This window comes from Pholcus phalangioides, unplaced genomic scaffold, assembly GCF_987345545.1.
Source record: "Pholcus phalangioides strain wild (caught in Gottingen) unplaced genomic scaffold, Ppha-v1.0 ptg000014l_1, whole genome shotgun sequence".
In the NCBI taxonomy this organism is placed as follows: domain Eukaryota; kingdom Metazoa; phylum Arthropoda; class Arachnida; order Araneae; family Pholcidae; genus Pholcus; species Pholcus phalangioides.
Window position 1 is genome coordinate 26,602,946 of NW_028301607.1, and position 26,492 is coordinate 26,629,437.

Consider the following 26,492-nt stretch of genomic DNA (forward strand, 5'->3'; position numbering starts at 1 on the left):
AAACATGAAATCCTAAAGCTCTATTTAGCGGTTCAAGTAGGATTAAATGCATCCGGTGTTTTGCAAATATCGATCCGATTCATATGCTCGATGGATGACATGGGTTTCAACAACGTTATTAGTGGTATTCTTGTTGAGTTCTCGGGTTATGAACTTTGTGATTCCCGATCCGTTTGTGAGTGAAATGTACGTAAAGGATATCAGATTTCTCTCTTGTGTGGCATCAAGTCACTTATAACATGTGATTATTCCATTTTTAACAATATCGCGATTTTTGTCGGTAACAGAAAAAACTACTGCTTCAGCTGCAGTTGGGTGATGGGTATATATCGCTACTTACACCAGGGGTGCACAACCTTCGGCCCTCCAAGGGAGGTTCCATGAATGTTCCAGAAGAAAGATGTGCCAGTAGAAAAGCATCTATACATACAGTTGCTGCTGAGGCTGAGCATATTTCCTGCATAAAAATACGGGAAATCTATATCCATACGGGATATCACCAGTTATCGCAAAAAAAATTGCAAGTAAAGTTGCCAATTACAGCCAAAAATTGTCAAAGGCCAATTTCAGCCAAAAATTGTCAAAAGCCAATTACAGTAAGAAGAATTAACGTCGGGATTAGGAAAGAAGTAGTTTCAGAATTAAGAAAGAATAAAGTGAGAATTAGGGAAGAAATACTTTTAGACTTAATGAAAGAGATACTGTCAGAATTAGAGAAGCCGTATTGTTAGAATAAGGGAAGAAATAATCTCAGAATTAATGAATGAAATAATTTCAGAAATATTGAAGAAATACTGTCAGAACTAGAAAAGAACCAATGTCCAAAATTAGGAAAAAAGTAATGTCCGTGTTGGGCAAGAAACAATTTCGGAACTAGGAAAGAAGTAATTTTGGAATTAGGAAAAAAATAATTTTCGAATTAGAAAACAAACAATTTTGGAATTAATGAAGGAAATAATTTCAGAATTAAGGAAGAACTAAGGCGAAAATTAGGTAAGGAATAATGCCCGCGTTATCGAAGAAACAATTTCAAGAACTTGGGAAGAAATACTTTTAGAATTAATGAAAGAGATTCTGTCAGAATTAGGGAAGCCGTATTGTTAGAATAAGGGGAGAAATAGTCTCAGAATTAATGAGTGAAATAATTTCAAAAATATTGAAGAAATAATGTCAGAATTAGGAAAGAACTAAGGTCTAAAATTAGGCAAAGAACAATGTCCGTGTTAAGCAAGAAACAATTTCAGAATTAGAAAAGAAATAATTTTAGAATTAGGGAAGAAATAATTTTAGAATTACAGAAAAAATAATTTTAGAATTGGTGAAAGCAATAATTTCAGAATAGGGGGAAAAAATAGTGTCAAAATTAGGGAAGAACTAAGGTTAAAATTAGGAAAGGAATAATTTCCGTGTTATTGACGAAACAATTTTAAAACTAGGGAAGAAATATTTTTAGATTTAATGAAAGAGATACTGTCAGAATTAAGAAAGAACTAAGGTGAAAATTAGAAAAGGAATAATGACCTTGTTATCGGAGAAACAATTTTAGAATTAGAGAAGAAATAATTTTAGAATTGGTGAGAGAAATAATGTCAGAATTAGGAAGAACTAAGTCCAAAATTAAGAAAAGAACAATGTCCGTGTTAAGCAAGAAACCATTTCAGAACTAGGGAAGAAATAATTTTAGAATTAGGTAATAAATCGTTTTTGAACGAGTAAATTATTATTAAAGAAATGTCAGAAGTGGGGGAAGAAATAATAATCAAAATTGTTGAAAAGCAATAGCTTCAGAATTTGAAAGTAATTTATTCAGAATTTCAGATCACTTTTAAATTCAAATTTCAATTGAAGTTTACCTTCGATAATAGAAGGAAAAAGTCTTCCTACATTGAAAAAAACAGGAAAAGAAACCTGTAGGGGTCGCTATTTTGTAGGAATCCCCTTTGAAAACATGTTTATGTATTCGTTTGTCAAATCAAGTGGAAACTCGGCGGGCCCCCTCCCCCCCCCCCAACAAAATAAAGGGCGTGAAATTGACTTGAAACTCGGCCGATAAAGTGTTAAGAAATATCGCTCGAGTTATCAGTTTGATGGTCATTTCCTGTTCATGGAAATGACCCCCGCCTTCGCGTATTATTATTTTTTCCCACATATCCATACTGTACTAAAGGGAGGGGGGGGGGGCTATGAAGCATATTTTTGTGTGGAAAACAAGTTGTTTTGCTACATAACAGAAAAAAAATTATTTTTCTTGACGTGTTTATTTCCCTCGACCCTTTCAAGGTTCGGCACCCACGATTATAGCATTGCTGTTGTATTCCGGTATTAGTAAAAATACACATGAAGATGTTGGTACCGTGGGGGGCGAAGTTTTTCATTTAGCACCCATCCTGGAAATAAACGTGGAATTGGGGGGTACGATGAGGGCGATCGATTCTTCCAATGGCCCGATAATATGGAGAAAATTTGTCTGTCCCGTGAAATGCAGGATGATGCGATATATTTATACAATAAGTAGCTTCTTCGGCACTCACCTTGGACCCACCTGCTCCATTCCCAGCTGAGGATGCCTGCCTCCATTCTATTCGTAGCTGAAGATGTCGGCCTTCAATCCATTTGTGAAGCTTAGCATGTGAAGATGTCTGCCTCCATTCCATTCGCAGCTGAAGACGCCTGCTTCCATTCCATTCTCTCGCCGCTGAAGATGGTTGCCGCCGTTCCATTCGCAGCTGAAGATGCCTGCCTTCGCTCAGGCGTGCATACAGAGGGGGATCCGACCGCTCCTCCCAAGATCGAATAATATGTCCACCGGAGGTGGATACAACTGGTGATAATTGGCGATGTCCCGTATTTTCCCGTATTTCGATGCCGAATTTCACGTATTTTTCTCGAGCAAATATGGTCATCCTACTCCTAGAGGTATACTTCCAATTAGAAAAAGTATCCAAATAGCATGTAGTACTTAGACATGCCATTCATAGGGTGATCATACGTCCCGTATTTCCCGAGATAGTCCCAATTTTTTTTTTTTCGATGTCCTGGTTTTCCGCTCTAAACCTGTTTTGGTGAACAATGTGGGATTAGTTTAAATGGGGGATTGTCTGGAGAGAGACTTAGCTAAGGATTAGCTTCGGTCTTGTTGTTTTGGTTGGCTCGTTCTGGCTGATTATATTTATTAAAGAAAAAGAATGAAAATGTATAAAATGAAAAACTAACCAAGTAATGGTTATTATGAAACCATTCGTGTCCTCCCGTCTAGCACCCCCGCGGAATGGAGGACACTTGTGGTTATCACATTTACATCATTGTTACGGGAACGTCATGAAGATTCTTGTTCGGGTCCCGTTAGTACATGTTATATCTTGTACATGTAATGGTTATGTATTAGTAGTGGCAATCATGTGGACATGATTTTTGTTGTCGTTTTTATATCTATTTCTGTTTTTTTTAAAACCCCTTATTTTTGTAAAATATAATTTTATAAATCTGTTGGACAGATTTTTTTTGTTTTTCGTTGGCATGTATATACAGTCAAATCCCGTTTTAACGAATACCGTTATAGCGAAATTCTCGTTGTAACGAACACTTTTCTAATCCTTCAGATAAGTTTACATAAGAACAATGTACGAGAACATGGAATTCCTTTATAACGAAATTTCATTTTAACAAACGGTCTCTTGGAGTTCGCTATAACGGGATTCGACTGTATTTGACGAGGCTTGTAATCCTTGCTGCTGTAATCCTCGTGCTGATACCTATACACCCTGCATACTGATCCCCCAGCGAGTACTGTAACACCCTCAATTCCATGCTTGTGCCCTACTTATACAGAAGTATTCATCAAGGAATAACGGTACCCTTCGCGGGGGTCATGGTATTCTCTCCAGGGCTGGTCACGGGTCGCAACCACGAGATCGAAATCGGTTTCGGAGATAAGATCTCTTATCTTCTCGCAGAGAAAAGGAGAGATAAATAAACCAATTCCGCTTTTTCGTGAGTCGGCAATTGCTGTTGAAAATAATTTCTAGTTGTTGAGGGTACGCCGATTATCAATCTCCATGATTATCATCAGGTTATGACTGAATGCCTTTTAATAGGTCAGGCACGATGATGAATATGTGTGTCTGCTAGTTATACTACTAGTAACTGTAATTTCAGACATTTTTGTTTTCCCTTGTGAGGTGATTTACTGTATGTATATTCTCTCATTATTCATCATGAGGTCATGAAAAAATAATAATAATTTCTAATGTATACAGTATATAGACCAGAGAGAGGTCTTCAACCTTTTTCTAGTCGCGAGCACTGCCTGTACCCATCGTCAAAGGAAGAGCACCCTTACGCCAAGTTTGGCATATGTATGCTTGAAATCGGGATAATTTCAATCCCTGAATGCACAATTTGTACATGGTAAATTTAATTGTAACGTTGATTAATTTCGTGCTCGCGAGTACGAAAACGGGCACGAGCATCGAGCACTTTGGACGCTTCAGGGGAGCACCGCGGTGCTCGCGAGCAACGGGTTGAAGATGCCTGGTATAGACGAAAGAAGTTGGATTATTTCCCACATTTCTCCTTGTTGTTGATTTTGATTTAATTCTTCATTGACTATGAAATTATTTGTTTTATCAAGTATAGATAAATAGATGGTGGGCCACTTAAGTGATCTGGAACTGGGCCGCGGGTCACTCAAGTAATATAAGAATGCACCGCGGGTCACGTGAGCGATCTAGAACTGTGCCAGAGGGTGCTTAAGTACTCTGCAACTGTGTCGCGATGGTCTGTAAATATGCTGTGGGTCACTCAAGCGATCTATAAATATGCTGTGGGTCACTCAAGCGATCTATAAATATGCTGTGGGTCACTCAAGTAATCTGTAAATATGCTGTGGGTCACTCAAGTGATCTGTAAATGTGCCACAGTGATCTCAAGTGAGCTTGAAAGGTGCTACGGGTCACCCAAGTAATCTGTTAATGTGCCGCGGCCATTTAAGTAAAGGTGGGAACCACACCACGGGTAATGGGATTGGCATATTTTTATATCTCCGAAGTTAAAAAACCCGCGGTACAGTTCCACATCACTTAAGTGACTCGCGGTGCAGTTCCACATCACTTAAGTGACCCGCGGCTTATTTCATTTATTTATTCATCTAAACTGGAAATGAACTACACTTATTTCATTTAAACCGGTATTCATTTACAAGGTTTGAGCTCACGGGCAGCATCAGTTGACTCACGAATCCCCATTTGGCCCACGGGCTATGGGTTTAGCATGTACGATATACAGCCAGCAAAACGATTTTTTTTTTCCGTATAAAAAAATGTTTGGTTTCGCAAGAAAAAGCTGGTAAGAGTTGCTAACACATAATATCCGTTTGAAATCCCCCATATGAGTGCCATGGTGCCCTTGGGCATCACGTTGGGAACCACTGTTCTGCATTTTTTCCTTTAAAATTTCAACAGCATCACTCATATCAAATCAAGGGGGTGGGGATGGGATGTGAATAAAAGAAATGGCGGGAAGAAGATGACACTGGCATTCGGCAGCGCTACCATTATTTTTAAAAAAAATCACAATCCTGCTTTGTCAACACCCAAGCGGGATCCGCGGGGGCACGAGGGGGTGATCGCCCCTCCCAAGAGCAGAACAATATGGTGAAAATTTGTCTGTCCCGTAAAATACGGGATGATCCGAGGCGAGCTGCACAATAAGTCGCTTCACCGACACATCGCCCCGGATCAGCATGCCTCCGCACTATTCACGGCTAAAGATGTCTAACTTCACTAAATTCACAGCGGAATGTCTACCTGCACTAAATTCGCAGCTAAACATCTACCTTCACTAAATTCGCAGCTAAACATCTACCTTCACTAAATTCGCAGCTGAATGTCTACCTTCACTAAATTCGCAACTGAATGTCTGCCTCCGCTCATTCGCTTCTGAATTTGTCTGGTTCTGCTCTATTCGCAGCAGATGTCTAAATTCCCTTCATTCGCAGCTGAATGTGTCTACCTCCGCTCATTCGTATCTGTATTTGTCTGACTCAGCTGAAGATGCCTGCCTTGGATGCGTATGTACGCCTCAGGCGCGAATGCAGAGGTGGGAAGGGGATAGGAACGACCATCTCTCCTAAGAGCTCAATGATATGGGAAAATTTGTCTGTCCCGTAAAATACAGGACGGTCAAACGAACTCACACAGTTCACCACCCCCCCCCCTCCACCGTCACGTCGTGCTGCATCAGCACCCGTACCATTGAAATGATTGGTATTGCTTCAGCAACATTAGCACAATATGTTCCGGTGTCCCTACAGTGACCACACCTCTCGTATTTCCGGGGCAGTCCCGGTTTTTTTTTTTCTGGCGATCTCCCGACTTTTTTGGCAAAAATGTCCCAGTTTTTCAAGTATTTTCAACGAAGCCAACTTAATTTTTGTTCTCTTCAAATCAATAATTAAAATTACCTTCCCAACTCAGAAATTACACTACAATGATTACGACTTTAAACAAAAATATTAATATTGCATATTTGATATATACAGTATATATACTAGCAAAAATACCCGGCAATGCCCGGGTTTTCTTAAGTTACTGGCAGGATTGAAAAAGTGACAAACCATTATAATAAACTATTATACATAATACTGGCAGGGAAAAAGAAGTGACAAACCAGTGTAAAGGCATGTGCATGTCTGAAACATGGAGGTATTATAATAGACAATACCTTCTAGGTAATGCCATGGAAGGTATTATACTAGATAATACCTTCCATGGTCTTAAACGCATTGTTAGGTAACCACGGTAACCGAAGTGAAAATTACGAAAGTGATTGTTGGAGCCCAGGAACCATTGTTGGCCAACAGTTTTTTTGCCCATTTCGGGCACTTGCCCAACTCTGATGGACTTTTTATGTATCTTATGGTTCAATCCCGGTCCCGTCTGGTATATATATATATGCAAAATTTGGCGACGATCGATCTCAAGTTGTATAAAGAACAAACATACATATATATATATATATACATACTTTTACTTTTATATATAAGATATATTTTTTATTTCACGGCGATTTGCTGTGGCGCGTCATTTCCCACGATTGACGACTTTTTCTGGGATTTCAAATGGTTAGTTGGCAACTCTTTCTTTACTTTTGGTATAATTTTTCGCGATAATTGGCAATGTCCCGTATTTGTAAGATTAATATCCCGCATTTTCTCGAGAAAATATAGTCAGCATAGGCGTTCCTGACTGACCATTTCAACTTGTTCAGAATTGGCAAAAAAAAAAAAGAAATGGAGCCAAAGATGATCCGGACACTACATTCCAACCAAAAATGAGAGAGGGAACAAAATGAAATTAAAACTATCCAAAAATCCTAAAAAATTTCCATCTCTAATTCGGTATGCATAATAGTACTCCAAAAAAATTGCCAACTAATAAGGCAAACACCAGGAAATACTAGAACTTAGGTAAACTTAGATTTTCAACATTTCTGTGTATAAATTGGTTAAATAAGCCGGTTCAATAAAGCTTATATTGTAATACAGGTTGATCAGCGAATAAGTCCTTATTTCAAAATTAAATATCTCTACAACAAAGATCAATAGAATTATGCGGTAAACGGTACGTTTATTAGCAAAACTGTAAGAATGTTGTACAGAAATTTCGAAAATTTGGTTTTTTTTTTTTAATTTTTTAAAATGTAAAAAAAAAACTGGAGATTTTGGGGTTCCGAAAATCCTCATTTGTGCGAAGAGAAACCACTGCATTCACCTAAAGTTACTGCATGGGCTGCGGTATGCGCCAGAGGCATTATCGGCCCCTTCTTCGTGCGAGAAACGATTACTACTGAACGTTACGTTACAATTTTGGAACAATTTGTCAGCACACATGGCGCATACAGCAGCCCATGCAGTAACTTTAGGCGAATGCAGTGGTTTCTCTTCACACAAATGAGGATTTTCGGAACCCCAAAATCTCCAGTTTTTTTTTAATTTTAAAAAATTTAAAAAAAAACTAAATTTTCGAAATTTCTGTACAACATTCTTACAGTTTTGCTAATAAACGTACCGTTTACCGCATAACTCTATTGATCTTTGTTGTAGAGATATTTAATTTTGAAATAAGGGCTTATTCGCTTGATTTATTAAAAAGTTAAGTGCCATCTAGGATTCGTTTGAAAAAGTATTAAAGAATTGAGTTCGATTACATTTCCATAGATGTCGCTATTGTGAGATCGAAAAGATATTATCTATTATAGATATATCTATTTGTGGTGGAAATTTAAAATTAAAGTGAAATTTAATTTATATTTAAACATTTTTTTGTGGAAATATTTGGCCTATTTAGGCCATATCTATTTCCCCGTGACTTTCAAATGGGGGGGGGTCCAAAGAGACTAAGCCCAGATAGTTGAAGACTTTCATTAATATTGCAATATAATTTCTTCTTTACGAGGAATCTGAATCCCTCCCCCCACCCCCGAATAATTAATGACCAACGCACCACTCCCCCTCCTGCATAAAGGCTCGGGTCCGTCCCGTGTGTACGGGACAAATGGCAACTTTCAGCCTCCCCGCCGCAATGTTTTCTTCATGTCGACGTCTCTGATCCGAGAATTAAAATTTTATTAAATTATTTCTATTTTTGAGTATAAAGAATATTTTCTATTCTTTCATTAATTTTAACGTTCCATAAAATAGAAATTTACATTAACTATGGATTTTTAGTTGATCTGAAGTTGTTTTTCTCATCGAATCCGGATTTATATTAAAAATCTGGAATTTTATTATTTCTGGAATTATCTCTTTCAGTAAATAATGAGCTTTTATTTATTCCGAAATAATTTATTTCAATAATTCTGTGAACTTTATTCATTCTGACCATTATCCCTTTCTGAAGTTCCGAACTCCGAACTCTGAAGTTCCGATAGTCATTCTGACATTATCTCTTCCAATAATTCTTAACTTTCATTGATTCTGCCATTATTTCTTTCAATAATTCTGAGACCATCTCTTCTGAAATTCAATTGGTTATTATGCAACCAGTTATTTACTAATAACAAACCAAGAGATATATAATCATATAATATTTTTCAATAACTTGTATACACTGCTGTGCATCAGTATTAGTGCTGTTATCTATTTTTCAGACTTTTTCTTTCAAACCGAGCACAACTGAGGGCTATCACCATCTATGGACGATTACCTAGTGAGTTGTGCCGGAAGTGTAACTGTGTGTATATACTTAATAGTCTGAGTGCGTATGTAGTGTTGTGTTTGATTTTTCAATGCTGCCATCTGTATTTCCCAAGTGAAGTGAGTGATGTGTTATGATTGAATTACATTTGGGGCCATTCAAGTATTACGTAAACAGATTTTCAGCCATTTTTGAGCCCCTCCCCCCGTCAGAAAAACACTGACCCCCTCGCCCCCTGTCAGCAAAATTTCGTCAGTAGCTTAGAATATTTCATATCTTCAAAAAGGGGTGGTTGATGACGTAAGCAACCTTCAACCCCCCCCCCTCCCCCTTGTCATCAAAAGTCAGCAAATCCGAAACCCCCTCCCCCCACCCTCGATGCTGACGTAATACTTGTATGACCCCCTTTGTACTGTTTGTAGTTCTGTTGCTCTCTGTGGCGAGACTGGTTCGCATTCGCGCCTTGAAGTTGGGAACCATAGAAAACCAACTTCAGACGACCACCACTTTGGTGACGGTGGGGTTCGAACCCGGGACCTCGCGACGCGAGTCCGTCACTATGACCAACCACTATTTTTCAGAGTATGAGCGAGAAGTGTAGTGATTAAATATTTGTACCGTTGTGGGGTCTTAATCTCTGTGGGGCGAGGGTGAAGGTTGGACGTGGGTCCTGGCGGTGCAAGTCCGTCGCTATGACCCACATATTTGGATGGTATGGTAGATATTGTCAACTTTTTTTAAACAAACGCTCAAGATTCAGATGAGAGATGCTCAGCATTCTTTGTCTCTTCATAAAAAACTTCGGAAGTAACGTCAGAGAATTCTGAATATCTCCTTTAAATTCTGCACTATCCCCGTTTCCATAGGATCGTTTTCTTCAATTGAAATTCTGATGTTTATTATCAGAAGCGTACCCACAATCGATCTTTGGAGGGGGGCACAAAATTCAGGGGTTCTCAAACTTCTTCCACACCCCTTTACCCTAGTCAACGCTTATCCGCTGACCCCCAAGAAAATTTAACGAAGGATCTCTTCGAAAAACCTTTGTCGGGCTGCCTCTCCACGCGCCTCTGACAAAAGTTACTGGCGCATAGTTTGAGAACCCTTGGCTTAGGGGATGGGGTCACAATGAATTTCTCAAAGATAAACTTTGAGTTCTTAGCCGTCAAATGGCATTGAAATTAACACAGAAATTGTTTATACAGTCGACGTTCGTTATAACGACCCCACATTATAACAGCCATTCCACAACGACCGGTACGATAAGTCCCAAATGTTTTCATAGAACGACTATGATACATTTGGTTTGAACGACTATGATTACTTTCGATATAACGACACTCCCAATATAACGTTCGTTTTCGACGGGACGAAGGAAGTCGTTATATCGAACTGTATTGACATATAAGGTATTTTGTAACATACAAGTATTTTCTTCTGATATTCTTTCAATATTTTGTCATCAAAAATAAATTATTGACAGTCTTCCCCCGTCGCATAGTCTCTCATCCCAATATGTGTTGAGAAGTGGGAGGGGGGCAGAGCTGACGAAACTTTGTTGATAAGAGAGAGAGGGGGGGGGGGGTCAAAAATGAGACTAAAAATCTGTTGATGTAATACTTGAATTTCCCCCTAATCTTTGAGCGCATAGAAAAGGGAACTTATCTCTGTCTGCGGCGAGGGGGAGGGGGTACCAAAAAAAAAATTACATTCAAAAAATAGTTTTTTTTAAATATACAAAATGTAAGAGAAAGACCGCGCCAACCCCGTCTAAGCAACTAAAAATTCAAGTCCAGGGTTAGATGGGAGAGAGTTTGAGAATAATTTTAAGAGGAACCAAAGAGTTATAGTAGATAATTCTTGTCATTAAATAAAAGCAAATTTGACTTTTTCTTTTCATTTTTGTTAATGTATTTAACTTTCTTTGCACGCAAGCTTTTGCCAAGAAACTTGGACAATGTGCAGTTGAACTAGCAGAGATAATTCTCAAAAAAGTGGTGTTCTTGTTGACATACAGCAAAGGAAATGAAAGGAGTCAAAAAAAATTAGAAAAATACGTTTTTCATTCTTTTTCTCCCTCTTCCAGCCACAATTTCTCTATGTATGTAACATTAATTTTTTTGGAGAAAAAAACCTCAGAGAAGAGAGCGCAAATATATACATTTCTTCCATGTTACGCGCGTTAACGTAAATATATGCATTAAACAATTTCTGTTAATTTTAATGTTTTTAAAGGGTAATAATTCAAAATGTCTCGGGAAGAAAATTTTCGTGCCCCCCCCCCCCAAAGGTCGATCCTGCGTACGCCCCTGTTCCTTGTAGGTTAAGGAGTTAATTGTATCAACGAAAACTTTATTAGGCGCGGTAGCCCAGGTCGATAAGATACTCGCCTAAAGTACCATAGGATGTTAGAGGTGTCGCGAATTGGATACCCGGTTCGTCCTTGTCAGAAAACTTTCCTGGTACAGGGGTACAACAAAAACGGCGACATGACCGCAGAAAAAAAAAAATTGCTACCGCAAGGAGTCCCCCATCGAGGGATTAGCGCATCAGCCTATCGACGAGTATAAAAACAGGCCTGGCGTTCGGAATCGGCGATAAATTGTAGGTCGCGGTCTAGTTAGCCCTCGTGTGCAGAAAATGACTGTGGTGCGACAAAAATGATCAAATGAAAACTTTATTGTAAAATACGAAACATTTCTTTCCTCTTTCATTTGTGTGTATATACAGGGTGTCCCATCAAGGCCGTCCAAACTCTGCACAGCCAGGCTCCTCGCTTTGAATACATAAAAAATGCCCAGCGAACTGTACCTGTACGACCCATAGTTTTCGAGAACAATGCGAAAGAAAAAGTATGACGTCATATCCGGTGCTATATCAAACGACGGCTTGATGTCATTCCACGGCTCGCATGCTTAGAGGAGAAATAAAGTTTCTCCTCTTTATTTCTCCTCGATGCTCGCATGCATGCCTCGATATGCGTGATAGATATTTTGAACATCTTCCCATGTAAACATATGCATATACCGATGTGTGGTTCATGTATCCAATAAAGTTTTTTTTTCCCTTGCACCGCATATGACGTCATATTTTTCTTTCGCATTTTCTCGAAAACTATGGGTCGTACAGGTACAGTTCTTTGGGCACTTGTTTATGTATTCCAAGCGAGGAGTCTGGCTGTGAAGAGTTTGGGGCGTCTTGATGGGAGTATAAGTTTCTTCTTTGCAATGAAGGCATTTCTCCCCTAGACAAAAATCCCAAAAATAATTGATATTACACATGAATACATCACCTCCAAGGTTTCCTCCGTCGGTTGTTTCAAGTTCAATGATACACAACATCAATAAATGTGAACTAGACACATGAATTTGGTAAAACATTTATTCGAAATTACCATAATATGGCAACCAACCTTTAATAGCTTTTTTTTTTAATCCTTCCATTTTTTTTTTTTTTTTTTTTTTTTGCTCACATAATGAAGCATCGTCTGAAAAAACCATTTTCAAGTAATGGAAAAATCATTTAATTTTTCTTATTACAATATAAAACACGCCACAAAGAAAGGGGGGAAAAAACCATCATGGTCCAAATACAAAATTGGCTTCGACAAACTTTGAACAAAATCGTCCTACAAAACGATACAATAATAAAAAAAATTTTAAAAAATGAGCACTTTATTGTATTGTCTTAAATTGAGTTTTAAAGGAAACACTCTAAAATAGAAATAAGGGAACTACATCGAAACAACGTGAAGATGTTTCTTCTTCTTCTTTTTACAACCCAACATCAATGACATATAAATAAAATGACAAAACGCGTGTGACTATTAAAAAATAATAATAATAAACATGAAAAAAAAATGTGTTTGTATAATAATTATGAGAGAAAACAAAGAATTCATCTATAATACAACGAACACATGATGAACTTGACTTTTCACACAGTTTCTCAGCAAATCCACACAGTGGATTATTTTATATTATCATCACCACTCATTATTATTATCTTTTCTTTTTTTTAAATATTATCTACAAAATGAGCTACTGCTGGCAGTGCTGTTTCCAATGATGCGGAGACTGGATTCAACAAAAGGATTGGATTCACATTTACAATAATATATCACGGACATATTACTTTTTTTTTTCTTCCCTTAAATACATCCTCTCCTTCGTTGACATGCATTATTATAATTTATAACATCATACACCAAAAAAAAAGAAAAAGAAAAAAAACTCCCATAAAAATGATTATTGGTTATATTCACGTAGGCTTTTGTGATAGAAATCTGTGCACGCTATGCAAAATAGGTTCTCAATGGCAGAGGTATCGACTCGACTCGATGTACACATAACATGTATATATTGACTGTATGAGGCAGGAATAGAAACTACGGATGAAAAGGAAATTAAATAAGTTCATAATGCCCTAAGTCGATTGCATATCATGCAGGCCGCAGTTTCTACAACTCTTATAGCCAAGCAGTTCGCCTAACAAAACTAATTAAGCAGACTGCTGAGTGTAGAACAGACCCAATAAATAGGTTCTTGCACGGTTTCTCAACAACTCGGTAAATGCCACTCAGTGCATTTATTGGATGAATGCTTTTTGTGAATAAGGATGAGCAATATAATTTTCTTTATAATGGCAATATTCTTCTAGCAGAACCTTATCGCAAATATGCACAGATCTCTGAGCCTCTCAAATGCACACAGATACACATATGTATATAACATTACAAAGCAACTGTAAAAAATGGCAGTGATACAGCTGAGTTGTTTAATTTATTTTACTAGTGTCGCACACACAACACACATAAACAAATCAAAGGACACAAAATTCACATAAAGAAATTAAGATACAAACTATACAGGGGAGAGGGAGGGGGGAAATCGGAAGGAAAATTCACTTATACCGGCCTAAACATGTTGTTTGAATGTCTTGGAGCCTTTTCTAATTTTTGAGAGTGAAACAGAAGGATCTAACAGAAAATTTTTGTTTTTTTCTTCTTTCAGAAAATTAGCCAAAAAGGCACGAAAATAAACATGCAAAAGGTATGCATTTGAATGGATGGTGCCAAATATATTGCATGGAAAAAAAATTTAATCCTCCTTGCAACAGTCCTAGGAGCTGTGACATACATTTTGAGAAACGCTATCCTAGAGGGCTCTACCCATGAAATCTCCAACAAGAGGGAAGCTGGCAAAGCTTGAGTCCATATAAGTTGATTGAACTGATCAGGAAGGAGGATGAGGGATCAGTTAAGATGGAGGGGGACGACCCAAAGAAGAAAATTCATTCAAAGAGGGGCCATGGATGGCAACAGATTAACAAACAAGCACTCAAATATATGTAAGAAACTGAGCGATTCACTTTGTGACTAACAGAAAAAAAAGCAACTGTAATGAAACAGTCTCGGCTAAGGCACCTAGAAAGTTAGAAGTGGCCTCATCCTCCACCATCTTTGAACAAAAAACTGGTTTGCTGCTGCAAGTGATGTCCAGCATTCAAAAAAAAGAGAGCAGAATACAGAACAGCAATTGGCTGTGTAGCGATACTAATAACATCACACATTCACTCAAATATGGCAGATGAGCCAGCCTGGAGTTGCCTCAGCCAAATTGAAGAATATGCATGAAAATCAAATGAAAATTTAGATTAAGTAAGGAAAGTATTGGTCACAAAAAATTAAGCAAGTGGAGGGCGTGACACCTTTCAAGAGCAAAGTTGAGACAACATCATGACAATGCAGAGTTCATGCTCCATTTGAAAATAGATTATGTCTTTTCCGTTCCGAAATATTTGAGATAAATTATGGGATAAAATCAAACAAATATGACAGAGAGAGAAACAAAATTGACTGATTATAATTAATGAGCATCTAACATCTATGGCATCCTTTACACATTAACAACATACCAAATAATATTTCAGTCATCATAAAAAAAAAAAAAACATTTAAAATAATTTATAAAAGGGGAAGCAGAATAATTTCACATATACAATCAAATATAATAATGATGCAGTCACGGTACGTCACAGTATTACAAACTGATGCACAAGGAACGAAACGAAAAAAAAGAACAAATATATAATGATAGTAAGCCTCATGAAGTAAATTTTAGTTGAAAAAAAATCAACACGATGAAATCGAAGGGACGGGGTGGGGGAGGGGGCAAACCATGGCATATTTGAAGTGCAGCGTATGTAAATACTTCAAACACTATCATTATATTACTTTCTTTCTTTCCAAAGGAGCCACTATCCATACAATACACACAAGATTTAATTTATCTACACAATTCAAACTGGGAAGGGGGGGGGACAACAATATTTTTCGACAAAGAAGACGGTGATATTCACAATTTTTTTTTTTCCATCTTCGACTTTTTGATGCTATGTCAATATTCAATGGTGCTCATTTAGAAAATGAAAGCAAAAAACAGTAAGTCTCTTTCTTTTTTCGCCCTCGAAGGAAACAAAAATTAATTGCAAAGAGTTCATTTACGGTTTCTTGCAAGAAGACAAGGGAGGAAATCATTATGATTCAGCACACACGCAACGCTTGTTGCTGGTCATTTCATATCGTACGATAATACAAAAATAGTTGATATACAATATGTATCAGATTACAGTGTTTTTTTTTTCCCCTAAACAGTCACTTGATTTTCCTTGATCCAAATAGGCAGTATGACTGTATAATTTTTATTTGGGCATGAGGCGCGTGAGTTGAGTTCCTTTATTTATTTTTTTTGTATTTCTCAAGCAAAACCATTTGCTAAGCATTTCAAAAAAAAAAACCATGCTCATGTCGAATTCCTACACTTGTTTTAGACACAATTACTACACTTTTTTCAATATACATCCCGACAAAAAGAGATGCGAAACCACTTCTCACCAAACTATATATTATATATAATATATATATATATATATATATGTATATACACATATGCACACACTTATAGGATTCAAGCCCACATTCAAATTTTTTTTCACATTTGCAAACATGACACAAGCAATTCGAGAAAATTTGTTTTCTTGGTAAACATTTTGATAAATGAAACTACACTTTTTTTTTTGACATGCAAAAATTCGCTCTCCGTGGATGAACTAAACTCTAATATCAATGATTAACACACACATCAGCCTAAACAAAGCTGTAAATGTATTCTGAGATGTGATAATATTCAGTGCGGAAACGACCTTGTCAATTCTAAACATGTTCAGCCTTTATGCTTCGAAAATCATGAAATTAGAGTACAGAGTGTGTTGCTGATATAGCTCTTTTTTGTATAAGCACTATTTACAATTAAAACAGTGCTTATACAAACTTGAAGCGCTCATTGGCGAATGAATTAAATCTTCTAAGAGATAAGAAGATTCAGAAAGAAAATATCCATTTATTGAGCTTCCCGACATTCTAAAATAAATATAATTAATCGGAATGGCAGATAAAGAAGAGAAAGAAATGAGTGTTTTTGTCGTAAAGCATCACATGTTTCGAATTAACAAGGTGATTTATTAATGATATTTTTTTCCCCGCAAAATGTTTTCAACATTGTTTAAGATATATATGATTAAATATTAATGCCTTGTAAATTTTCTCTCAACATTTTGATTATGTCTTCTTTTGTTTGATAGCAAACGGGGGGAACATAAAATTTCCTCACCTCCTGCCCGTAAGCAATAATTTACAATTTACATCCGTTCATTACTTCCCCCCACTTCATCTGAAGTCTTGCGACCATCTTAGAGAAAATTATAAATAGATGAAATTAACTACAGAGTTTTAACTGCATATTCAACAGACCCATGAAAACAAAACCCAATTATTCAGCAAATATGTTATCGATAAGTTAGACATAATGTTTATAAAAGAGAAGATTCTAATGAATATTATGGTACATAGTATTCATTGATGCAAATAATATGTGCCATTTTAATAACAAGGAAATGAGATGGGAAGACATTATGTCTATTGATGCAAATCAAACCATTAAAAACACCTAAGAAGAATGTTTTGCATTGTCCTGCAATGAGCATTCACATAACTGAAAATTTTCTACAGTAAAAATTTGTGCATAATTTGTTCCACAGTATTGTATTTAATACATAACTGTTTTTGGTATTTCTCTCAATTAATAATTATCTAGCTTTTTTTGAAGAGATTCCAGCAACTTCTATAATAATTGAGAAAACATGGAAAGAGTTTACCTCCTTAAAATTTGCCTCAACATTGTTCTGTGACGTTTTTAATGCTTAAAATGATTATGGAAGAGATGACTTTGCCTAATAATACTCAAACAATTGTCAACAAATAAGGCAAAAGGAAATACTAAAAAATTCCTAATGTATTTTGGCAGGCTATGGGTGTTGCTTCAGAGGATAAGAGTATCACACTGACTGAGTTTCCGATTTGGATTGAGTACCAAATCTTCAATCTCAGTTGTTCAGCGGAACGAAAAAAATTATACGCTGTTCAAGTCAAATGTCATGTTCTGTGAAAAGATGTTAAACGTATTCATCACTTCATAGACTCATTGCCATTTAAGATGGGAAGAGTAGATGACTTTGCCTAATAACACTCAAAAAATTATCGGTGAATAAGATAAATACCAGGATAATACTAAAAACTATGTTACACGATGTTTGATTTGAACAGATGTATAGTTTCTCATTCTGCTGAGCAACCGAGATTGAAGATTTGGTAATCAATTCAAGGGAAACTCGGTCAACATGATATTCTTATCCTCTGGAGATGGTACCTATAGCATGTCGAAATGCATTAGGAATTTTTTTAGTATTTCCTGGTATTTGCCTTATTCGTTGATGATTTTTTGAGCAAAATGATTATCTTAACAAATACTTAACTCACAAGATCTTAAAAGTTAACGATAATACTAAAATTATATTTTCAATCTGAAAACAAGAACTTAGGTCAATGGAAAAACGGCCATAGAGAGTAACACCACATATATTGCTGGCAAAACGGATTAGTTGATGTCTTTCATTCAATTGCTAATCTTTTTTCTATGGATTTTAATAAATTTTTCATTCCGCTTCTTCTTAATGTCACTCGATCACTTTATGGGCAAGTGTTTGTTATCACAGTTTTGTTAATCTGGTTGGTCGTGTGCATTGCTGCTGCTTGAAAATTAAATTTCCGAAATAATATGTAGGTTCTTTGTTCAAGTCATTTCTCATGTGTGTATCATAATCAAAAAAAAATTACTATTCTTTCTATTTTCCAAGGCTGCTGTTAAGATTTGAGTCTATTACAGATATTATGAGCATCTAGATATTTTAGCCGCCGATGATATTGCTACAATAGCTAGATTATCATGATGATGGTCCTATATTTTGTTCAAAAATTATCTTCCACTTTTAAACTTCATTAATAAAGTTCAAAGATGATTGAAATAGATGCTTTAAAAGTCACATGCAGATGTGTTTTTCTGACACTACAAACGACATTAATGTCTTAGCATTAAGAAAAAATCATATTTGTACTCCAGGTGTTGCTTCGATACAATTACATCAGTCAGTCATAATGTCACTTTAAAAAAAAGAAGCACATAATGCATCACAGAATCACATTAAAAACTATTTGTTACATCTGAAAATGACGACGAATTGTCATCATATGGACCATTTCTGCTCTATCCACTATATCACCAGTGAACATGCATAATTAGAAGCTCTCGTCTTATTATTATGTTTAGCTTTGTACTTTTACCATACAAAGATATAAAATCTGAAGGTTTCGGCTTCTTATAATTTCCTTGCAAAAACAAAACTATTTAACTGTAACAAACATGTTTAAAGTGATACATTATTTCAAATGAAAACTCATAGTAACGAATCAAATAGATGTACAAGAAGTTGAAAGCTCTTTCTATTTTTAGACTGAAAAAATTAATGCAACTGTTAGAAATCTGCATGTATGAATGGCTGTTTCTTACGTCATAAATTCACAGTGTTTAAGAAAAATTACTCTTCAAATGGGTCAAAGTTTCTTGGGTGACATACCCCAAAGATTCCTGGGAATTCTACACATATATCGTAGAACCTGCAGGAAAGAAATCAGCAGAATGATCAGAGTACAGTGATATTTTGGCTAAGGAGAACACCTCAGCTAACGAAGATGCAGTACTTCTATCTCAGCTAACCAATATGGATTCCAAATGAATGGTTTGGTTGATATGGATGTAAGTGCTAGCATTCGCATCATGAGCTAAATTTTTGCACAATGATAATTATCAGATTTATTGTCACTTGAACCGGATTAATTTATACATTTTTCCCAGCACCACTTCCCGGATATACGTCTCGATTTCTCTTTCAGAAAATTTTTGAGCCATTTCATATAAAATTAAACTAAGAAAAAATGTGTTAAAAAAAAGAAAAAAAGAGAGAGAGAACCTAGACTTTAATGTCATTAGTGCACATAGTAGAATTTTTATGACCAAACTGAACGATCTGGAAATGTTTGTAAGAGCTTATCTGCTCCACTTGCGTGTATAAGGGGGGGTGGGGCCCAACACCTAGAAAAACTCTCGCACTCCCAACTGAAATGTGTAGGATAAAAGATCTTTATAGTGTGTCATCTTCTGGTAAATTCTCATTTATCCAATTGTGAAGTTGTTCATTTCGGTCTCTGATCTTTTTCACGGTGCTCCTTAATGTTTTATAGGATTAATAACTCCAGGCTTTACCTGGAATGAGTTAAACAATTTCTGTTTCCTATGGAAAATTGTATTTCAGCAAATGAATATCGCCTCCCTCATGCCAGAAGCCTGAATGTGCAATGTCCTCGGGAAGAAAAAAGAACATGAGAAATGATGTTTGAATGTTTACTCTACCCATGTTACTCTATGGAAGTTATTTTCCTAAAATGTTTTAGGGCAATGTGTTTCAATAGGGGTGCATATTCACATTTCATGGGAAAAATCAGCAAAGTAAGGTATCCAACTAGCTGATGAATAATAAAAAAAGAGAAAATTTGCACATTTGTACTTCTGGCATGTAGGAGACGGCATGATTTCCGAATGAATTATCAGCCAAGATATCACTGAACTAGGATTTCAAAAGATGTTACAAAATGAAAGCAGCTGTAATATAAGAGGATGCTTGCAGGCAGCACACACTCAACAAATCTACATCAAAAGAGAAAAATTTGCACATTTGTGCTTCTGGCATGTAGGAGACGGCATGATTTTCGAATGAATCAGCAGAATGATCAGAGTACAGTGATAAAAAACCACATATTATTAACCTCTTAGTTCCTATTTTAGCCTTTCCGCAGCTCTATGAGAGCTCTATGATACCACAGAGAGCTCTACTATGAGATATTTATTCACACACACACACGTGGGACTTTTCTTATTCCAAATGTGTTCCGCCTTTTCTTGTTATGGATAAAGAAGGTTTCTATTGTATATTTAAAATTATGACAAATTTTAAGTGAGATAATTTGTCGACTGCTGATGAAGATTATTATAGACATATTCTCTCAAGTCCCTAAACATACTCTCTTTATGACGACATTTCAACTTCAACAAATCATTCATAAAAGCAGATTTCTAAAAGTATTTCCAGAATAATGATTGAAACAATATTGAATTTTGTGTGTTCTTTGCATAAACCATAAAATATATCAGTGGAGTCACTCTATTCTGAATCGCTTATTACTTACAGATTCTTACAGTAAAAGCGTGTGAGTAAAATTATTTTCCAAAATTATTCAGCATTCTATAGAGTTTCGATAACTTCCCTGATATATGAGAATGTTTGCTATACAATCAGAATTCATAATATAATTCGCCAATGAATATTTGCTACTTATACAAGTGTGTGAAACATAAATACAAAGTTTGAAGTCTGCAGCACTTGCGAACGTGGAATTTGTGACTGAACATAGAAACAAAGCACTCGTTTACACCAACTATCACGTTAGCTTCAGGAAAAATCGTAACCTATTGCATAGAAAAAGAGCATTACGAGAGAGCTAACCAGATGGCAGAGTAGTTTAGAAAAGGCACTCATCAGACCAGCTTTACAATTCTGAGAGCCACCTTGCTATATTCTTCTTTGTTTTCATTCTTTTCGAACCTACAAGTGAAACAGAGTTCTCGACAGACTTATCTTTTTCGATTGCTGTGTCATTCTAACAGAATCATTTACTGCTTCCCCTTGGTGTTTGCCAACTGTAGAAGAAAGGAAAAAAGACAAATTCGTTTTTGCATCAGTTTTGCTTTCCATTGCGATGATGAACGATTTAAACTACAAAAATAAATTATGTGGTATATGTATGATATTTTCCTATAAAATCGTGAGGGGGAGAGAGGAGGGATTCAAACAGTGATGTGATCGGGGGGAAGTAGTAGGCAGGTAATGATGAAAATATGAATATATTATGAGTGGACTAATACACACATAATAAAAATAGGAGGGTTGGTTGCCCATTACCCTTCCCTAGAGAAGTCGTCAGTGGCACTTGAGATGAAGCCAGTCACTTCTTCTGTCTAATCACTCGTAAGTCTTGAGGTAAAAATTCGATGATGAAAAAAAAAAACAAATATAAAGAGCGGGGGGAGAGGAATTGACACACTAGAGAACACACAAATATGAGTATCATTTCATTTTCTTCGTCTTTTTCCTGGTCGAGGCAAAAGTTTTGCACTGTATACAGGATCCAAATGAACTAAACAATCTGGAGGTAGACTGGATATTGGAATGGTTTTCTGACAACTCGAGAGAGCTTCTTCCTCAGGCACCCAACAGTCTGGCAACCTGCATCGATGCAAAAAAAAAAAAAGTAAAAATATATATATATATACATCCTATCTTAGTTGACGATACAGATAAATTGAACTACAAAAAAAAACAAATGCATATTTTGTGGTTTGAGAATTTTTAGAGCACGCGTATTTCAATTTTAGTAGAAAAACCTTGTGGACAACATCTTCAATAATAAGATAATAAGATAATTTCATTAGGTCACACCAGACAACTATGAAATTGCATCCCCATACTTGCCAACTACTATGAAATTTCAGTAGTTTATACAGATTTCTACCGCAAAATACAGAGCTACGGCGAATTGTGAAAACTATGGAAATCTGTTTTATAAAAACTACTGTTGCTCAAGGATTTCTTTGAATTCCATTATGTCCTATCGAGTACAAAATGACGTCACGCAAAGACCACATCTCCAAAGAGTAAATATGAAATTAATAACAAATTAACCAAGTGACATAAAAAGGTGTGGTTTGCAGTAAGATAACTTATCGTGGCCTAGATTTTTGATAAATAAAAGAAAGTTCAAATTTTATTCACAGATGGCACTGTAAAATTAAAAAACTCGACATCTATGCATATAAAATGTATTTACCGTGTGTCTGCCTGTGTTTATATTCTCTATGCAAAATCTACAATTTCATACTAATCTTTGGCAAATTTTGTATGTGCACCAAACAGGCCCCCCAACTTAAACGATAGACTACTTTGAAGGTTCTTGAGAATTGATCTAATGCCTGATAGGGTCTAAAGACTGTCCAGCAACAATGAATTTTGTTATCTTAGTTCCCCAAACAATGGTCTGTCAGTTTTTTAATGCTCCCAGTATATATTCCCGGGCAGTGCTAGGCATTACTGCTAGTTCTATATAGAATGTCAGATTCACAATTTTTTCTAGAGTTGAAGAAAATTGATTTTTGAATTTAAAAAAAAAAAGTTTCATTTTCTTTTGGGGGGGGGGGCGAAAGGGAGAGGGAATCACATGATCTTTTTTTCTTCCAGAGATGTGTGAGCATTATGACTGTGGAGAGGCTTGGTTCCAAAGTTGACATGTATGCGCCCAGCATAAAAAATATAAAATTCTACATGGTTTTGACCAGCTGAACACGAATAACACCATTAAAAAGTTTTATTAGCTCTTGTGTTTTTAGCTATTACCCTGTTAACAGTTACAAAGTGCTTTATGAATGTTTTTATATGGTGAAAAAGTAGTAAGGACCAGGACTGGACAAATCTATTGCCCGACATGTATAAATTCCCCCAAGTCGTCACCTCATGTTATCGAAAAATTATGGCGGCATAAGCGGAGTGTCATCAGTATCAATGTGCAATGTTATGAAAATTGTATAAATTTAAAATAACATTTATTAAAATATGAATCAAAATTACAATATTAATAAAATTTATAGATTGCAAAACAAAAAAATAATAGAATTTTTTTACCTTTTTGAGCTCTTATTACTAGATAAACTGGTACACTTTGATTTATACCAGTAATTTTTAATTTAGACTAATCAGAGCAACTGTTATAATAGTGAGCTTTTTCTTCACAACTTCACATCAATTTTACATATAGATGAAATTTAATTTTAGTGTCTTAATTCTTCATTAGTAGTTCACGATACAACTACAAGGTTATCTCAAACACAGGACCCACTTTTGTCTTGGGAGGGGGAGCAAGGGAAAAATAAAAACATTAGAGGACATTAACTTTCCTGTTTTATGGGCCCCATGCAGAAATCAGGTCTAGCTCGAACACTTGCTCACATTTTAAAAACCTTGGTCTGCAAATGAACTTCCCCAGCGTAACTTTTTGTTACTTAAACTGTTCAGTTTTGGTACATAGGTTTTTATGGTGACTTTCAAGCATATGGCAATGCTGTTAACAAGATCTTTTTTAAAAGAAAGCCATAAAAATAATCTGTTCCTCTCTCTCAAAATTTTCCACAATGATGAGTTAACCGAAATTAGCAACAAGTAACGATGGTTTAATAACATTGTTGTCTATGAAAGCTGGAAGGGCCCATATGAAAACGACGACTTGAGCAGAGTGGCGGCCAATGGCATCTTAACGCATGGGTGGGCACGGTGGACGTGCACATTCAAATAACACCTGGGCATGGCTCTAGGGCCTCGAGAGAATAGGGGCATAAAAAAATGAGAAATAGTTTAATTTTTTGAGAATTTACCAGCTAAAGGCCTCAGAAAAATCACTTGGCCTGGGTCCCCGTGATGCTCTTAAGACGGCCCTGGGAGTGACGACTTATTAGTCCGACAACTCAACTAGGTTTTACTGTATTATAAAAAGGGCAGTTTCGTCAGGTCACACTATAAAAGTTTTCTGAAAGTTCTGTTACAAAACTTGGAAAATTCAACCAGCTGTATATTTGCTGAAGTGTAACCGATATGCTCATTGGTTGCATTTGTCATGGTTAGTGTAATACCACACAGCCTTAGACTACGTGGCTATCACTGATCAAAACTCGTGGGAAGAATTGGCGGCAGTCTGTGTCAGTTTATAAGGCCGGGATTACGCTACAAAAGTTTGATAAAATACCTTTTACAAATCTTACTTGTCCATATTCCACAGCTGAACTTCTATCGAATCATTACATGTTGGAATGTGCATGTCTGTGTTTTGAACCTAATGGGAAGTTTATTTCTGTGTAATGCTTGTTATAGTGATGCCATCTATTTTTCGAACAATGAAGTGTAATGATGCTGGCTGACTACTGTTACTGTAAATACATTAGGGCGACATGTACAATACAGACAACAAACAAAAGTACTTTCTTATGTTTACAAGGTGCATATGTAGTAGGAGACTCCATTCCACTACTACACCCGGGGGGGGGGGGGCATTATGCTGTTAAGATGGCCCCGAAGGAGACAAATTCATAGTATCAGTTACATTTACATGCGATTATCCTGATAGTATTTTATGAACAATATGTTTGTACTTACATGTCCTCAGGATCCCAATGTAGTAGCACTTTGGCTTTCCCTGATGCTTCGACCCGACGAGCAGTTATCTAAAAGAGAACAACGCAGATGTAATGATGCATATTGAAACTACCAGAAAAGGTTGCGGCACACAGTCGAACTTGGTAATCAAAGAAATATGTGAATATAATGAAAATTATATATCTTTAACGAACAATTTCTCAATGTTTGAAAGCATTGTGAACAAAGGTTCCGCTTTCATCAGGATACAACTTTTGTATTAATGACATAGTAAACACAGCAATCAGTAGAAACGGATATTGCAGGCAATACTACTCTGAAAAAGAAGAAGTTAAATACCAATTTAGCTTGTTGTTGTTGTTGTTGTTTAAATTTTTTACCATATCGAGGGCACGCAGAGAAGGTTTGTGCATTTTTAAACTTACAGAAACGAAAATTGCACCGATCGCGAATCTTTACAATAAAAATACCCTAAAAGTATGCACGAGCAGTAATGAATGTTTTTTGTGTTGCAATGATGCAGCACATACACATGAATATATCTTTCCACTTTAAAAAAAAAGAAATTGCATCTGTAAAACCAAGTTCAGCTGCAGTAATATTGAAAGCACATAGAGTACACCCAGAATTCATATTACTTGAAGCTACTCACAATACAGGAAAGTTGCTAAGGTAGTTGAGTATTCTGAAATAATTAAATGAAAACAAATGCACGGTGAAACATCAACTTCACAAAGGAATGTCAAATGGAACTTGATTCGAAAAGAAGGTACCTGAAGTTTCATTTGTCGATTCCGATCAAATAAGTATCACCGAGCTATATAACTGCAAATTTAGAGTTTTTAAAGTGGCGATTCTATTTACTCATAAAAATGTGCTCATTGTTTTTGGGTATATACACATCTGCAGAGAGGTTTTGTGTTTATTTAACAGCTAAAGCTTTCATCCTTCACGACTCCCTTGCCCTGTCCCTCCAGAGGGTGCTATTATTGATAAAATGTCACTATCCCATTGTCAAATGCCTTGGAACTACAAGAAACCCATCCTCACAAAATTAATCATTTCAATGGTGGACATGTATCTATGGCTCATAAGAGTAGTCTAATAAATGACTGCTTCAACTGTCAAACAGGCACTCGTGAATATCGCCAGCTTGCAGTGCCACTGCTGACAAAAGTTGGTGAGGCTTTTAGGATTAGGAGCAGTGTCACACACTTTGAGGACCACTACCATAGACTAAGAAAATTAAAAAAAAAACTATGAGGAAACTGGCCATATGGTTGCCTGTAACTTCTGGAAGATAAACTGAAGCATGGATAGTTTCATTCGCTCATTTCTGTTATACCACAGTCATTTTATGGGCACATGCAAAGGCAGGTTGAGGTCGGTTGAGGCCCTGGGTGCAGAAAAAAAATATTGGGCCCCTTAAAATTGGAAAAAAAGTGTACAATTGGGGTTTTGCGGAGCCTTTCAGAAGTTGGAACCCAGGTGTGCTTGCCATTACCTGGTCTCAAGAGCTGATCAAAATCTATTCTC

At 36.4% G+C, this 26,492-nt stretch overlaps 1 protein-coding gene across 5 annotated transcripts in view; it reads right to left on the reverse strand.

The window, feature by feature from the left end:
• Positions 1-12,546: 12,546 nt before the first annotated feature.
• The window catches only part of LOC149078373 (uncharacterized), a 173,733-nt gene continuing 159,787 nt past the window's right edge, over positions 12,547-26,492 (reverse strand). For 4 of the 5 annotated variants that reach the window (XM_089242021.1, XM_089242022.1, XM_089242024.1 and 1 more), the window contains 2 exons: positions 24,957-25,024; positions 12,547-21,986 (listed from right to left, as the gene is read on the reverse strand). In XM_089242021.1, coding sequence (XP_089098147.1) covers positions 21,833-21,986; positions 24,957-25,024 — 222 coding nt within the window. In that variant the 3' untranslated portion in view covers positions 12,547-21,832. The remainder of the gene's footprint in view (positions 21,987-24,956; positions 25,025-26,492) is intronic. The other variant, XR_016193925.1, reaches the window with a different exon arrangement.